The following is an 18648-nucleotide window of genomic DNA, read 5'->3' as shown; positions in this document are numbered from 1 at the left end:
ATCACAACACAGACTTTTTCATTCACATCCTTTACCTCAAACAATAAATATCAGCAATACCAACATTAAATTTACACAATCAGTACGAAACCTAGGTGTTACTCTGGACAGTACTCTCACATTGCACCAACATGTCATGAATATATGCAAGGTTGCATATCTTGAGCTGAGACGCTTCAGCTCAATTCGCAAATATCTTTCAGTTGATGCCACTAAAACACTTGTGTGTTCATTAGTACTTTCAAGACTGGACTATTGTAACTCAATTCTGTCTGGTTCATCTCAATATCTGCTCCAGAAACTTCAAAAAGTTGAAAACACAGCTGCTCGGATCATACTTAGAGTACCACGATCAGAGCACACCTCCCCGCTGCTCTGTACCCTACACTGGCTATCATTCGATCCAGAATCAAACACAAAATTTGTTCTCTGTGCTACGTTTCACTGTCGGACTCTAGTCCAACATACCTATCCGACTTCACCTATGTGTACGCACCAGCAAGATGCTTACGCTCCTCTTCTGACAACCGTATACTCATTATTCACACTATGAAAACAAAGTCATATGGATAGCGTTCTTTTGCATACCAGGGTCCAGCAACGTGGAATGAATTGCCCACTGAACTTAGACACAAAGACACAGTGATCACATTCAAGAGGGCTCTCAAAACTCACTTATTTCGACTGCGAGAACAAACTTAAAGACCTAATAATGTTTCCTACCTGAAATATTCTCAGCATGTTTTTATTTTTTAATGTTTTTCTAATTTCATGGTGTTTGTTTTTGTAATAATATTATTATAAGCTTTTTATCTTATAGGTGTTGTCTAATGTTGTAAAGCGCTTAGAGCTTCTAAAGATTAGGCGCTATACAAAGTACTCATTATTATTATTATTATTATCATTATTATTATTATTATCTGAAATTGTTTTGTGATATGGGAAGCTCAACAATGAAATTTACCATCAACGATTATAAAGCGGATCATGGTAAAAGATTTATCGTAGGAAACTCATAAGGATAATCTAGTGCATCTGCTAAAAAATCAGGAAATCACGTAGCTGTGTTTACATGCAATACATCTCACGGGGATTATTCCGTAGAAGGTCTTGCAAAACAAATTCAGCACCGAGGTTGTCACTTACGGTATTATCACGCTGATACCGATCCAGCAAAGAAGAAGTCAGACTTCTCTGATTTCAATAACGCGTATAAAAACACAGATGCAGTGATATTTAATCACACACTTGAAAAGTTGAGGGCAGTTAGTGCAGCCACAAAATCCATCTTAACTGACAGAGAGCATTTGTGGTCTAACTGGGTCTAGGACTGGTGATACGTTTGTGCACATTTTTTTATTCCATCTTGTCCCAATCAGAGCTATCAATAGTGACCACAAAGTGCAGAACTGCGCTGGCAGATTGTTGGGTGGATGGACCGCTCTGTGTAAAGACTTCGATCTTTTCTTAACAATGAATAGGTCAGGCTATTCAACCTACCCTGAATATATCTGATCTGGGCTGTTACAATCATAAGTGAACATCAGAAGAGTTAATCCCAAACCAGTACGCATAATCTATAGACTTGTTCCCCGGGTATGAAAATGCAGGCCACCACCAGAGACTTGTCAACCTTAATGAGGACTTCCTTTCCAAAGAATTGGCTCTTCCAGAAATAAAAAGCGTTTATTATGGCATTCACTTGGATAATGCTGATGTGAAGATGTTTTTCTTCTGTCTTACATTTGCCACTGCCGTGAGCCATTCTTTGCTGTGTCATAGACGCAGGAATGACATACTACTTCGTTTAAGATCAGGTTTTGTTGACCTAACATGGTAAAAGGTGTACCTTTGGGCAAGCAAGCTTTGTTGTTGTTGAGTTTAATTATAGTGGCGTGCGCACAATTGTGCATGTGCCACTTTTTTCGGACTGCACCGCAGCCTGCTAGTTGTTCCTGGGGAAGGGGATGGTGCCACCTCCCCCAGGCTTTTATGGATTCAAGGAACCCTGATAGTTTGGCCTCAATCTGTGGGTCCATAAAGGTCCCTACAGTTGAATGGTTGGCTGTCATTAGTGGGAAGGAGAGCTCGGGGACGGTCCTGCTTGCTTTACATCGCTGGTTTCTTGTTGCATTTGCCTGGTGTTTTTTTGTTTTTTTCCTCGATTGTTTTTTTTCTTTTTTTTCTTCTTTAAAATGTTCTAAAAGGAGGGGGTATGTTCTATTCTGTTTATAGAGGTTCTTAGATAAGTATGAAGAGAGATTTTCAAGGTTATTATGGTATTACTAGTGGAGGTGTTTAGGGTGTATTTCTTACGTTATGTTATTTTATAAGTTTTTAGATATTACCTCTTTAAGTTATTTATTAATTGATGTTTTTAGAGATTGAATGTTATTTATACTTTATTTAGCAAGAGACCGGAGTCCTAGCCGATTACACGGTTCGTTAAGGACATCTAGAACCGGAATCCTAGCTGATTACTCGGTTCGTTAAGGACATCTAGGACATCCGATTTTGCGGTTTCCTTAGTTTTTTTATAGGTGGCGCTATACAGTTTCGCATTTTGCATAGGGTTAGGAATTTAAAGAAAAAGAATGTCCCCGGCTTTCCTCACTGGTTATACTGGCTATTTAAAAAAGACCTTGTATATCTTAGGTATAATGCAAAGAACCTTTAATTCCCTTTATTTTGGTGTATGATTGATGGGTGTACTATGGGTTATAGAGTATACAGCTTGGCCTTACTTCAAATGTGCACCTTTCAAAAAAGTGCTAGCTCTACTTGGTCATTTTCACTTCCTGAACTTCAGAGGTCAATTGTATAAAAAAGAGCCGATAACTTTTTTTACATTTTATATATTTGGTAATTCATTCATTGCACTTTCAGAAGCTGGTATTGTCTAGTCTGGCAAAATTCATTTTCCCTATTTTAATAGCTGCTATGTATAGTGTACTTTAGACTAATTCAGACTGATTTTTTAACACAAGGGAGCAGTCATTTTAGTTAGCAGTGTGCTTAAATCATGTAAAATTTCCAAAAGTACAATATCCAAAAGAAATATCATCCACATTACATTAATGTAGCATAGAGGTATGCAAACGTTCTCTCCACTGTGCATGTTTTAAATGCGAACTACTTCACCTTACATACGTCACTCTCTCAAAAGTACATATTATCTGGTGAGCGCCACCATAGGTGCTTTGTAAGTGAATTAATTATTAATACTTTTATAACATTGAATGATATGTTATGGGTTTTTGTGTGGTGGCTTCTAAATTTATTTAGCTAGTTACTGGGTCTTTTGGTTTTGTGGGTATAGTAATTATATTTTGTTCCTAAGTCCTGCTGAGTCTATGAATTGATTTATATTTTTATATGCTGATTGTTTATTTTTATTAGAGTCCATAAGTAACTCTGGGTATGTGTGTGGTGATCCAATCTCTTTTTGGTTTTTGATAAATATTTTCCGAGCGGGTTGATATTTTGGGCATATATTGAATACGTAGTGTAGATCTTCGGTGGTGTGGCAGTTAAAGCAGTTAATGGTTGTTGGTTTGGGTCCTATAAACCTTCCAAAACTGCTTGCTAGTTTAGTTTTTCCAGTTATTATCCTGTTTATGGTTTTCTGTTCTAAATAGGTACCCTTAGGTAGCTGTATGTTCCTATCTACGTTTTTTTGGGTTTCATGGTGCTTTTTACCTTTCGTGGAGGAGTTCCAAAAACCTTGCCATGTTTAGTCTGTATATGTTTGTGCGAAGCTTATTGCTTCTGTAGTTAAACTTGATAGGGTTTTGATCTCCTAGTTTGGTTTTTGCAACTTTGCTGTTTCGTTGCCAGAGATTCCAATGTGCGACGGTATCCACATGAGCTCAACTAATTGACGTGCTGTGGTGATATCGTCGATTAATTGGCATGTTCTGTCGAGGAATTGTTCCCTAGAGTGTGTATTGCGATTTTGGATCGATTTGATAACGCTTAGGGAATCGCTTATAATGACTGCTTTAGGTATTTGGTTGTCTTTGATCCATTGTAGTGATTCAAGTGTGGCCCAGAATTCAGTGGTGTAAATGGAGCAATAGTCAGGTAATCTGGATCCCGTTTGTATATTGAATTGATGGATGACTATTGCTGCTGCTGTTCTTGGTGGGTTGTTTGTTTTTGATCCATCAGTATATATTTTAACATAGTCCGGGTATTTTTGGTTGATTTCGTTTACCAGTACAGGTTTTAGTAAGTTTTCTTGTCCTTCTTTATTGCCTAATTTGGCAGCTTCAATGTTAATCCTTGGTGGTTTTTGTAACCATGGTGATTTGTTCTGGTCTGTATTGTTTGTTACCTGTTTTTTTAGTAGAGGTATCTTTTCTCTTAGTTCAAAGATTACTTTGCCACTTGGTGTGATAGGTATGATTTTGGGTTTGAAGACAACTTTACACTTATTTATAGCTATTTTGGTGGGAAGAAGGTAATTTGTAAATAACGCATGTAAAGGCAGCTGAGGGAACTAACATCGGCCACCGCGTTGAGTAGACCCAGGAGTTGCAGATGCTTTCTTGCAAAGATACACACAATATCGGAAATCAACTATATGAATTTGTTAATTAGTGCCGGGCACAATTGCGTGACGAAATCAAGGTGGGAGTTTCGAAAACAGTTCCTGCTCAGGTGGACAAAAGATATGGATTGAGTTAGGTTTTACATGTCACGACTGATCAGAAAACCTAATTAACACAAACGAAATATTATATAGTTTCTGCCCTAGACAAAGGTAAACGTGCCACTCATATTGTTGGAGGATGTCGTTGAGATACATCGCCTTTGCTGCTGGTAAGATCGACTGGAAGAGATATACTGACGACTCAGTTGATGATGTTTCTGAAAAACCATTGTTAGATATTGAGGCCGAACGTGAAATCAGTAAATGATTCCTAGGAACATGAATCGAAGGAATGTAAGCGAGTATATGGGCATAGGTGTGAAATTATCTGTCGTTTAAGTCATCCATTTTAACCGAACATTTTACAGACCTTGCCGCCTCTATTTTGAACCTCAGTGCGTCTATGTATTTATGGAGCCTGCTGAAGTCTATGATTACTTTGATACTCCGACTGACCTTGTGTACTATAAACAGCCCGGAGTAAAACCAAGGAGAGTTTGAGTTACTAACTCCAAAGCCTACTTATCCAGTAGCGATTACATTTATTTTTGTAAACTTTCTGCCTTCTCCTGGTCAGATGGCATATCCGTTTTGAACGAGGAAGTCTAAAGGGGGAAAAGGTTGGATGAATTAAACCCAAGGACCGGATGAAACAACTTGGATCGCTGCATACTGACACTATTTCCATTTCAAGATGAACCATGTATACTGACGCTCTTACGATTTATTAGAAAATAAACTTAATTTAAAGGAAAAGAACTCACATCCAAAGTGTTTGATACACACTGTTTCTGTAGGTGAGGAGCTAAGCTCAAGTTAGGCTATTGGCGATATACCAATATATGCATGATTTTGTTGTGAATAAAATGTTGAAATAACTATTATCTTGACCCAAAAATATTCTGAAATGTAATCTTTATAAGTTGCAATACATCTTGTGACCAGTAAATTTGGACTGGAATTTATTTCATCAAATTACTGAATTCAAGTGATTCTTTTCTCTTGAAATACAAAAGTGCTCTAATAAAATTCTTGGATAAAGACGTTCACTGGAACTTATCATGATGTCAAACCTGAAATTATATTACTATGAGTCAACAAAAGACTGTTGGTACATCAACACTCAACGAGCTACCTCAGACACAACATCACCTCCAGTTTTTGGATTAAATTTGGATTTCTACTGAATTCTATTTAGGATCATTTGGGATTTAATTCGTAATATCGTAAGTTCCGTTTCATTACAAGTTTGCTTTTTATTCTAGGGAAATAAAGTATTTGTTGAATTTTATAAAGATGGTTGATATTAACTCTTTTGTATACTTATTTTATGAGCATAGACGCGGAACTTTGTTTTCCATGCATTAAAGTATCTCTATGTCATTCAAACATCATACAATTAATGATCCTTAAAGAACACCGACCAACGACAGCAGTAACAATGGTGCTAAATGTTGCATAACCATGGTCGGATCGAAAAATTGAAGTAAAAATAGGTCTGACCATGAGATTTCAACACACTTAGACTGAGCCTTGTATCTAGTTTTTGCCTACAACAATCTAAAACGCTGTTTCAAGATTGAAATATTTTGTGATTGATTTAAACGTATGACAGGTTTTGATGTACAATTCATATAGATTGTGTAGGGTACTGTATTATTTCAACCACATGTGTCATTTTTGAGAATGTGAGTACACATTCGTGAATGGCAATTGTTTAGTGTACTTCCCTTGGAAGTTCATTATGTATGTATACGTACGTACATACATACATACGTAAACATACATACATACATACATACATACATACATACATACATACATACATACATACATACATACATACATATATATACATACATACATACATACATACATACATACATACATACATACATACATACATTCATACGGCGTCAGCTTTTATTAACCAACTACAGTGCCAGCCTGCCATTCCAAAAAGGAAAATAACGACCTTCAAACTTTACAACTGGATGTTTTATCATGATAACAAATGTGTAGATTAAACAACCAGAAATTAACACATGTTGACAAAAATACCTTAGTATTCAATATTAAAAAACAAAAATACTATTGTGTTAATGAACAAAAAGGCGTCTTCCTAAGTGCTATGATATATACTTAACTCAGTCTCAAATGATTAAGATTTTCAAGCCTGGTATATATATATATATATATATATATATATATATATATATATATATATATATATATATATACAAATTCATACTTGTAATAATTACTCAACATTTATTTTACCTTTTTTCACTTATGAATAATTGTCAACAAGAAATAACTGTACTCTTATCAGGGCTTACAATGTTAATAATTAGCCAAGGTATTCTTTGCTCTTACACTATTTCGATTCACGCGTGAATATCGGTTTTGGACTTTCCTTACCATTACAGAATCATAGTAGCGGTATCCACTTGAAAGAGTTTCTTTCTCTGGTGCCCTAGTTAGGTTTGGGTCAAAACATCCAGGCTCAAAACTCTGGTAATAAAATAAGGTATTTGCTTCATAGCACAAACATGAGTTAAGACATAAAATGAGACTATTTTGAAGGACGCATCTATGTAATGGACATCTGGTTGTACCGATATCATTTTAAACCCTTTTCTTAACTTGGCATACATTTGTAGCTTTTATATAAATCCTAGGTATCCATTAACAGAACATTTTAGAATCATTTGAGTTTCTCAAAAACAGATCAGATGGGTTGAATAATAATTAAATTAACATGCATGCTAACTATTCGTCTTGTGATAAATTGCATGATTCATCTATACGTTGCTTTGGCTTTCAAACACCAAAAACAAATGTTAAACAAGTCGAAAGGTTTATCTGTCACTTTCATTAGATGGAAAATAGACACCAACACGCATTTGTTGAACAGAAAGCACTTATCTCCCCTATATCCAATTCCTTATGAGTCCAACCCTGCTAAATGTCTTTCATATTTGATATAAAAAAAACTGGTAAGGTGTGTTTAGAGGTTTTATTTACAGTTTCAATTGGTTATAATAATGCCAATAATTAATGACATATTGTCATCATTGGCTTCATAAATTCTCAATTACAAATGTATCCATTATTATCCTAATCATAAACGGAGTTATATAACAATTGTGTCCGATATGGAAAAAAAGATGTTGTGCCATCACCAGAGTTGTTCCTTTGAATCTAAACGATATTAATGAATATATGGTTTGTTAAAATTTGATCTTTAAGGTTTGTTTAGAAATAACCTTGTATCTTCTTTATCCGTTTCAGTTCATGTCTGTATAGTAGCGTTATTTGATTTATCATTTTAATTATACTAACCTGGATTGCCTTTATTAATGATTTTATATAATCTAAAAATGATTTCCATATTTGATAATGAGAGTCACATCAAGCAACATTATAATAATTCCAGACAAAATTAAAGGTCTTTATGCAATGTCTTCCTTTTTCAATTGTCATAAAATAATAAAATTTCTATCTGTCCAGTTTAATGACCGTCGCCCACTGGCCCAGGTCTACAAGAGACAGCAAGACTTACTAAATGGCCATACTTGTTCAAATCTCGAAGAATAATCAATCAGAGTAGAAATTATTCAACTTCGATACATGAAATTTCAACCTAATGAGTTTACCAATTTTCAACGTGGTTTAATATTATTCTCCGAACCTTACGCACTTGCAAGTTTAGTCCTAGAAGTTACGAATAATAACATGAGGGATTATAGTCGAAATAATTGATTATAAACTTAAACTACAGAACGTAAACTTTAAATTGACGAGGTGTCCTATTTTATAATTACAGACAATATAGGTGCCGTGTTAATTGACAGGGTTTAAATGTAAATACATTTGACCTACCTTGCAATCTCCCAGAACAACAAGACACATCAATATCGTGGCTCTTTCAGGATGATTTGCAAATTCAGAGTAGTAAAGACAATTAATTGGCGAATCACTGAAATTAAGATAAAATTATTACCTTTTATATTATACATCAGTTACTTATACTATCGCAGTCCTTTAGATTTATATTTATTTTAATGGCTTTGCGTGCAAATCACGCTAAATTGTGACAAATAGCAATTAGCAGAGTATATGAATAAATTCCTATATTATTTCTTAGGACGGATTTTTCTAGCTTGACGAATGAGCTTTGGGTCGCTTCCATACTCAGTTATCGAAATTTGACTTGTTTATTGAGTCCAGTTTATCTGAAAAGTCCTTCTGTAGGAATCTCTTAAGAAAACATATGTCTTTAATGTCAGAATAACAATCATATATTATTTGTTGCAAGCTAAAGAACAGAAAACTCTTGAAAAACTTTGAACACCAGTGTTTCTATCCTTGCGACGTGCCGATGGACGTAAGTTGTTTAGATATTTTGGCATTCCCTATAGATCCATATAGACAAACCACTTTTTCTTCACTATGACCCACAAGTCAAATATAATGATTATAGTGTATCTCTTAAATGATTTTGATATTTATGGCTAGAGAACGGTGACAAATCTGAAATTTGTTGATCTCTAACTGTTCTGCAAAGTTAAATAATGGTAAAATATTTCTTTGTGGTCGACCTGCTTATTAAGGATTCCAAAGTAAAGAGAGGCCAACAGAATTAACAGTTTGAGTTTTACAATAAGTTTCACTATCAACCGTTGACTATTCAAGGTAATTGTTGATTGGTTGGTGCGAAAATTTAAAACTCAAAATCATGATCAGATGATATATGAAATACGATCCGAGTAACTTAAGCGAAGGCTTCTTAAGTCCCTCCACGATAAAAGAAGCTATGAACATGATGAAGGTGAGAGACCGTCCGTCTCTAGCGTACAGTGGACTAACCCAGAAACATACCCAGAGACTCAGCGACTGCAAATGTGTGTATTTATCGCTTTGCTATCAAGAGTTGAATCTCTATCTCACATGATTTGTTGATTTCAAGTTTCAGTCAAACCTCCGAAGAAAAGCTCTGATCATTTTGATTAATAAATACTTCACCTTGCCGGAACAAACTTGCAATATTAGATAATGTATAACATTCGAGCATTGTTTAGTATGCAGGATAAGAATAAATTCGGCTGATTTCGACTCTATAAACGCCAGGAGTAACTTGTTACTCGCTATATAATTTCATTTAGTCGCGATCACTTGATGAATATTAGCAATTCAGTTCATACAAAGCATCACCAAATATATCCATAAACCTAGGGTTGTTTGCTATATCAATTAGTTAAAAATAACATGAGTAGTGAATGGGGATACCGTAGGGACTATAGGGCATACCATTAAAAACACCCTTGGGTCAATATAGGGACAATGTAAATTTAACATGGGAAAAATGGCTGGGTCAATATGGGGACAAGGGGAATTGAACATGGGAATAGAGTGTGGGTCTGTCTAGGGACAAGGAGAATTGAACATGGGAATTTTTTTAAAAAAAATAAAATAAATAGGGCTAGGCAATTCAAAGTCGATCTCTTTTCGAGAGATTGGAGTGGCCCTGAAAAGGGCCTTTGGGTTTATGTTAATATGCCCTTAACATAAAGGGCATCTGCGGCATCTTCTTGTCCTCAAGCTTCGTCTTACTGCAGGGCCATAAATCAGAGTCCTCTTGAGGCATCCTTGTCTCTCCACATACACTCTTCGTATCCACAGACTGGTGTGTAGTATGTCCGTCCTGAACATCATCGAAGAAACAAGGGTTGATGATTCGACTGTGGTCCACATCTTGAGGCGCCGAGAACAGGTGAATCAATGCAGTGAACTGCGCTTATTTATAGGTAGAGGAAGGATTGAAACGGATTGAGTTCATTGACCAATCCAAACACGCGTTACAAAATTCAGTCAGCTCGCATCCAATCCGAAGAGAGCAGTCTGTAATGTCACCTGGTCTATATATATTTGCTAGCTCCTGTGCGCAGTCAATTCATGCGACAGTTATTCAATATGACGGAAACTCAGAAAGCGATCAATTGGGGTGCACCAGCAGTGGAGACCACCCAAGGGAACCCGGACTTACTTTCAGAAGAGGTAAATTGGGATTTTGTGGATTTTCTTACCTCGCAAGAATTTGTTCCGGAACCTTCGTCACCTTCTTCATTACCACACGTCGAAAATTTTAGACAGATACATAAAAAAGAATTGGAGAAATTTATACAACAGCAAAAGGAAGCGGAACAAGCTTTTCTCCTACAGCAACAACAGCAAGAAGAAGAGGTAAGAAAAAAACAGCAACAAGAAGAAGCAGCAGCAAAGAAACAAGGGTGTGAAAATCAAACGGTCACGGTACTGTTAGACATTTTAGCGAAGTTAAGAAGTCTGAAACAAATGTATCAGACTTCTTTATTACGACCAATGAGAATACGACCTTCCCGAGCTAAACACTCCAACCCTGTGACTAAGCCTACCGTGCCACAATTAGTGATTTCAACCAATTCATCGTCATCATCATCAACAGTACGCAGTCCAGAAGTAGGCCTTGGCCGTGGCAAAGGCTTAAGGCAGTTAAAGTTGATTGCTTAAACTCACTCCTACACCAAGAAAAAGTCCATTTTCAGGGCCACCCACGTCTCTCGAAAAGAGATCGACTTTCAATTGCCAATAACTAAAAAAAAAACGTTTTACCCCTCTAGTACGTGTCCGTGTATGAGTGTACGTTCTTATTTTAAAATCAAAACTCAAAGACACTTACCTTTTTATACCTAATTTATTCTTTTATTAATATTTACAATCCAATTCACAATTCTCAACATAACACTTTAAAAAGTTCATTCACCTCTTCTGTCTCATTGTTCACATTTTCTGTTTTTTAAATTTCTTCACTGTCACAGTCTTTTCCTCCTCTTCCTCCTCACTTTCTTCCCTTCTTTTCTTTTCCTGTTTCTTTTTCTTCACCTGTCTGCTTTCTTCCGCCTCTTCTTCCTCTTCGTCTTCTTTCTCTGAAGAATCCCTCTCTTCTTCTGACTCCTCTTGTTTCTTTTTTGGGCAATCTGGAGACCAGTGTCCTTTTTCTTGACAATGATAACAGGTATCTTGACTTTTGTCTTTTCTATCCCCTTTTTTTCTTTTTTGACGGTCTGGACACTCTGAAGACCAATGCCCTTTTTTCTGACAGATATAGCAAGTATCTTCACTTTTATCTCGCAAGGAAGGAGAGTAGTCTGTCGGCTGGTCTGAAGAGAATTTTCTAATGACCCCTCGCAAAGCTCTGATGAAACGTTCGATGTGGGTAGTCCCTTCCATCGTTCTGCTCGGTTTTGAGAGTGAAATGAATAGTGAAAGGACAAGACACACACCCTTTTATATACGCTGGTCTGCCATGACTATAAATTAGTCCATGGTCTTTAAATTTTAGTCATTTGACTTTTTGCAGTCAAGATGAAACGATTCAATTCATTCGAGAAGAAAGAAGAAAGTAAGAGGCAGAAACCTGATCTATCGCCTCGTACCAGGGCTCTAGTCTTGGCACAAATTCATGACAGTGATTTTGAAGAGGACATGAGTGAACCAGAATTCAAACCCAGAGAGTCTTCCTCTAAACAAAGTTCAACATCCTTAGTCAACCCTGAAAATTACTATTCCATTCGAGAGACAGAAAAGCGCTCCTCTAGAAAATTTAGAACCACGGCTTACACCTACACGGTGAAGTTTAAAAATTTCAAGGCCGACGTACCGTTAGAGAAAGCAGAAGGGTTCATCACCGAGATGTGGGATTCTTTGCTTACCACACTCAAGCGACAATGTCAAGCCAAAGAAGACGATCGCTTGAGACTTTCCATACAACACGACGGCTTGAAATCCCCTGTTTGGATCGAGTTTAGCAGCCCTGCAGAATTTACCCCTTCCAAAGTCATGGACAAAATTCAACACGTACAACAATCCAATGACCAGTTTGACATCACCGACGGGAAAGCCACACTGTTTATGACCCACGTGTCTCCTCCTCAAGGGACTGGACGCAAAAAGATGTCATTGGTGAACGACCTTCGCAGCATTAAGCGTAGCCTCGTCCAAATTCACAATCCTCAAGACCAGATGTGTTTAGCCAGTGCTATTGTGGTGGGACGAACCTATGCCAACAACAACGACACGGTAGAATGGAAAAGAGCCTGGGAGAATATTCAAAAATCGAACCGAGCCAAACAACGAAGTGAAGCATAACTCCTGTTGCAACAAGCCGACTTGCCCAAAGACACACCCTGAAGCATTCCTGAAATGCAAAAATTGCAAGATGTCCTAGCTCCACGCTACACCTTGAAAGTGCACCCTCAAGAAATGCGTGGGCCTCTGTTGTTTCGAGGGAAAGACTTTAAGGATGGAAAATACATTCACGTCTATCTTCACGATGACCATTTCGATACCATTACCAGTATCACCGGATTCCTGGGATACGGTTATTATTGTGAGAAATGTGACTATGGCTATAACAATCGAGAGCAACACAAGCATTGTGGATCGAAATGTTGAAGGTGTTTGGCCTCTCCACCCTGTCTGAGCAAAGGACAAAAACCAGTGCATTGTTTCACTTGTCTGCGCACGTTTGTCAGCCCTGCCTGTTACCAACAGCATTTGAAAACGCAAGGTTCACAGAAGAAATGCGCTTGTCAACTGCTGGGATTGTGCCCTACGTGTGGACAAGGCATACGTACCAATAATGCCAAGGCACACGTATGTTTAGGAAAGAAATAATGTCACATTTGTCATCACATCGTGGACTTGGAACACCATTGCTACGTGCAAAAAATACCAACCAGAGAAAGAGGATGGACACAAAAGAAAGGCAATTTCATCTTTTTCGATTTCGAATGCATGCAAGAGACCGGTATTCACATTCTTAATTTCTGCGTGGCTCATCGAGCGTGCGAAAAGTGCATTCAAGAAATTATCGTGAGTCATTGCCCTTATTGCAGTAAGATTCCTGGAGGGCGTGAAAAAATCTTTCGGGGACCGAACACGCTAGCCGATTTCGCTCGATGGGTCTTAGACCCCATCGACAAGACGTGGAGCCAAGAGGACATCGAACGTTACGAAGATTTTCATCGTCATGCCACGGTGATGGCTCACAATTTCTCCGGATACAATGGACAGTTTCTTTTGAGGTACTATACAGAACATGGCACCAAACGTCCTAAAGTGCCTTTGAACGGAGCCAAAATCATTTTCATGCAAGTGGGACAAGTACAGTTTAAAGATTCGATGAGTTACTTGGCCATGCCTTTGAATCGAATGCCTAAAACGTTTGGAATGACAGAAATGGCTAAAGGGTACTTTCCTCACTTTTTCAATACGGAAGCCAATCAACACACCGTTCTACCCCATTTGCCTGAGGCTCACTATTACGACCCCGACAACATGCGTACCGAACAACGAGAAGCTTTCTACGCTTGGTACCAGGCTCACGCCTCGGACCCTTTCGACTTTCAGGAAGAAATGCTAAAGTATTGTCGTTCCGACGTGGACATTTTACGGCGTTGCTGTGGAAAATTTCGAGAAATGTTCATGGAACACGGAGGGGTCGATCCTTTGAAAGAAGCTTGCAATATTGCCAAAGCGTGTTCCTTAATGTACCGCCAACGATTCATGCCTGAAAACACCGTGGCTGTCATCAGTCCTCAAACGACCAACTATGTCAAACGTCAATACTCGGTCAAAGCCCTACGCTGGTTACGTTACTTGTGCGACAAGGAAGACAAGTCGATTCAGCATGCCCGCAACGGAGGAGGAGAAAAGACCATCGGAACGCATTCGGTCGATGGCTGGGACTTAGAAAACCCCAAGATCGTGTACGAGTTTAACGGTTGCTTATTTCACGGATGTCCCGTCTGTTACCATGACCGCGGTACTAAAAATCAGTTTTTACAACGAAAAATGGAAGACTTGTACCAGGCCACTTGTCAGCGACGCCTAAAGTTAGAACAGGAAGGATACCAAGTGGTGGAAATGTGGGAACACGAGTACGATCACCGTTTGAAAACCGATCCCGAGTTTAAACGACTCGTGGAAAGCTACCAGTTCATGGACCCTCTGAACCCGAGGGATAGTTTGTACGGAGGAAGGACCAATGCCACCTGTTTGCTGTACCAAGCCGACGAAGAGAAAGGAGAAGAAATCAAATACTTGGGACGTGTGTTCGCTGTATCCCTACGTATGCAAATATTGTCGCTTTCCTGCAGGGCACCCACAATTGTTAACGGAACACATCGACCTGAAAAACATTCTACAATACGAAGGCTTGATCAAGTGCAAAGTTTTGCCTCCCACGAACCTATACCATCCCGTCTTACCTCACCATTGTCAAGGCAAACTGATGTTTCCTTTGTGCCGTACTTGTGCCGAAACGTGCAACCAAGACCAGCCTTGTCAGCACATGCAGGAAGAACGGGCCTTGACAGGGACGTGGGTCAGCGTAGAATTGTTCAAAGCTCTGGACATGGGATACCAACTGTTAGAAGTGTACGAACTTTGCCACTTTCCCAAGACAGAACAATGCCACAAGGGTGACCCCACTCAGAAATGCATTTTCGCAGACTACGTGGATGCATTTTTGCAACTGAAGCAAGAAGCCAGAGGCTATCCTTCCTGGTGTCACACTCCCGAAGACCAAAAGACATTCAAAGAGAAATACCAGGAACAAGAAGGCATCACTTTAGATCACATCGAGAAAAACGAAGGCAGGCGATCGTTTGCCAAAGTGATGTTAAATTGCTTGTGGGGCACAATGGCACAACGCCCGTGTTTACCCAAGACGAAATATTTAACCGAACCTTCCCGCTACTTCCAGATGATTCACGACAAAACCAAATTCATGAAACACGTGGACGTCGTTCGTGAAAATTTGATCTTAGTCAATTACGAAGAAGATCTAAGACGACCCTTTTGGAAATGTCATCATTGCGGCTTACGTGACAGCCCATGCTCGCTTAAAATTGTACGAAGCTTTAGAACTGTTAGGGAACGAGTCCCGTACTTTGACACGGACAGTTGCATTTACATCGATCACCCGAGTCAACATCACCCTGACATCGAAGGAGACCGTTTAGGAGCCTGGACAGACGAGTACACCGACGACAAGATTCTAAGTTTCGTCAGTGGTGGTCCCAAAAATTACGGTTACGAATACCGGGACAAACAAGGAGAAGTGCACACGACGTGTAAAGTGTAAGGATTGACTCTGAATTATCGTACCAGTCCTGTGGTCAACTTTGGGGTATTAAAAGAAGCCTTGCAGTCTAGAGAAGATGAACACTTTAAAGTGATCACCTATCAGCCCAACAAGACTGTACGTTTACCCACTACAACATCGTCAGTCGACCCTTGGAAAAAGTCTATCAAATCGTGTACCAGAAGCGAGTGCGACTTCCCAATTATTTCACCTTACCGTATGGGCACGTCGGTATTGGTCTGTATATAAAAATGAACCCTTGGCAAGATCGATAATTTATTGTGACTACCAAGACCAAGCGAACAAGACGAATACTTTCAGAGAAACACAAAACAAGTTCAGACAGGCACAATTCAAGTTTGGGGCTTCTGAAGTGGAATGCGATTGTGAGCCTTGCGATGGGAACGATGCTGTACGCTGTGACCTTAGTGATGCCGTAAAGCATCATGGGAACTTTGTTCTCACTGCCCCTATCATGGAAAGTGATGCTGTGCGTGTCAAACCTGAGGGATGCGAAAGCGATGCCGCTCGTCCTCTTGGACATTTTACTGGGTTTCGTTTTAAAGGTGAATGTCCACCTTCATGTCCACCTCCGTACGGATGTCATCCAGCCCTGAGCAAACTCCTGTCCATGTCACTCAACCCTCATCGAAACGAACCTGTGAAAGACGAATATTCGTTTCCTGTGCGTTTGTCGGAATAGTACGACTTTGAAAATCGTCTTCAATCGTTCAAAGGAAAATGGCCTGGGAGGACCGACCCCCGAAGAATTAGCCAGAGCTGGATTTTTCGACTTGGGCGAAGGGGATAAAGTCAGGTGCTTCAGTTGCGGTGTGTCACTTCACCACTGGGAACCGCAAGATTCGGCCTATCTAGAACATGCTCGATGGTCACCGAATTGTCATTACTTACCCTTAGTGGGATCGAGACATTGAAGTAATTTACCATGTCGTTGACGAAGAAGAAACCAGATTGGTTAGGAGTCAAATGTTGGACATCACCGAGACCAGTATTTAAACTTCATTTCAAAAACGATATTGAATCATTACCTAAAGAACTGCAAGAGAAGATTTACAAGGAAGTTTGGCAGGGGTTTGCCATAGTGAAATCTCAATGGGTGACTGTAGAACTTTTGTGCCGAGAAATTCACAAGAGGAAAGTGAAAAAAATCAACCAGTGTATTAGATTTCTCTGGGTCAAGTGTGCATTCGTCCTATTATATTACTCTAGACCGTTTACATCAAAAGAGTTCAGTGACATTCTTGGACGTTACCCTGAGTGGCAGTGGTCAGAAATTACTCACTATGTGGATTACTTTTGCTCTAGGAGAAGATTGTGAATTGTACGGACTGACCTATTCATGGATACTTTACAAGAGAACATTCGTGCTTTGCCTGTGGAGTAGAGAGAACGCATTTACCAAGAACTGGTCAAAATTCAGGTGAAACGTAAAGAACAATTGCATCCTTTACGTCACCGGAGTTTGAACCACTAGTACCTGAATGCTATACAAGGACTGATTGAGTTGAAAGTGTTCCATTGGACAGACATTGATCAACGAACCCCTGGTTTTAAAAAGAATTGGTTTGGTATTGATAATTCTATCTACTACATTGTAAACTTACTGGATCCAATTCCAGAAGAAGAGTTAACGAATTACCAACATCTTTTACGCAATGTCAACTTAGTGAAAGAGGAAACTTCTGAACGAATTTTAATGTGTAGATTAGTGATTAAACGATTTAGATTCGACAATGAATTAAAACCATGTCTGTGCAAACGGTACATTTATTGTGACAGAAAGAGAATTTAGTATGACCTATTCATGGATACTTTACAAGAGAACATTCGTGGTTTGCCTGTGGAGTTGAGAGAACGCATTTACCGAGAGCTGGTCAAAATAGAAGTCAAACGTAAAGAACAATTGCATCCGTTACGTCACCGGGGTTTGAACCACTGGTACCTGAATGGTATAAGAGGACTGATTCGTCAGAAATTGTTTCAGTGGTCAGACCTTGTTCATCACTTTCAGTTATTGAATGAACTAAATGTTCGTAATTTTAGTTACTTCGAGATTCACCTAGAGCAACGTATTGAGTAAGACGAGTTAAACGATTACCAACATATTTTACGTGGAATCTGCTTAGCGGAAGACGAAATATCTAGACAAACTCTGAAGTGTAGGTTACAGTATGCAAGATTTAGATTCCCTACTGGAGAATGAAGATATCTAGTTAGAAATTACCTTTATTGCTTTCGAAATAAAGAGACTATAAAATCAGGAATCCATGCCACGGCTTATGTCACAAGTGATTGAACAGATACCATGGAAGGAACTCAATGACCATATTCAAACCGTGGATCATTACCATCAATTATTACAAGAACTGTGTCCATTCAATTTGGGACGACGCATCGTGTGTGTCTTAGTGACTTGTTTTCTGGGATTTCGTTTACCAGCCGATTACTTGTGGACTCTTTACGATCAGTACTTACCACCCCAATGGCCTTAAATGGTCACGAAAGACTCCTTTTGCTTAAAGCCTTGCGTTTTCATCTGGATACTTCTCGACCTCAACGGGAAAAAAAGATTCGTCAACTTTTAGCTACCGAAGACGTGTATGACGACGTGTGTGTCGCTTGTGACTTACACCCCCACTGGACAGATGTTCGTGACTGGAAAAAGGGGGGTTTTGAGGCTTGGACACAAGAAGTGGCCCATTATGCACAAGAGTTGTTCAAGGAAAAAAGTTACTTTTCAACCTGTGTTAGTGACAGTGCCAGAAGAACCCGTCACCGAGAA

At 38.9% G+C, this 18648-nt stretch overlaps 1 protein-coding gene across 1 annotated transcript in view; it reads right to left on the bottom strand.

Annotated features, from left to right (window-relative positions):
* The window catches only part of LOC149776244 (protein mono-ADP-ribosyltransferase PARP15-like), a 48763-nt gene that overhangs the window by 13532 nt on the left and 16583 nt on the right, over positions 1-18648 (bottom strand). The window contains exons 4-5 of the mRNA XM_089942284.1: positions 8540-8636; positions 7076-7168 (exon numbers count right to left, since the gene is read on the bottom strand). Of these exons, the coding sequence (XP_089798410.1) occupies positions 7076-7168; positions 8540-8636 (190 nt within the window). The remainder of the gene's footprint in view (positions 1-7075; positions 7169-8539; positions 8637-18648) is intronic.

This window comes from Sinohyriopsis cumingii, chromosome 18 (assembly GCF_028554795.1).
Source record: "Sinohyriopsis cumingii isolate HCF-2022 chromosome 18, ASM2855479v2, whole genome shotgun sequence".
NCBI lineage: Eukaryota > Metazoa > Mollusca > Bivalvia > Unionida > Unionidae > Sinohyriopsis > Sinohyriopsis cumingii.
Note: the sequence above shows the minus strand (reverse complement) of the source record. Positions and strands in the feature narration are given on the sequence as shown.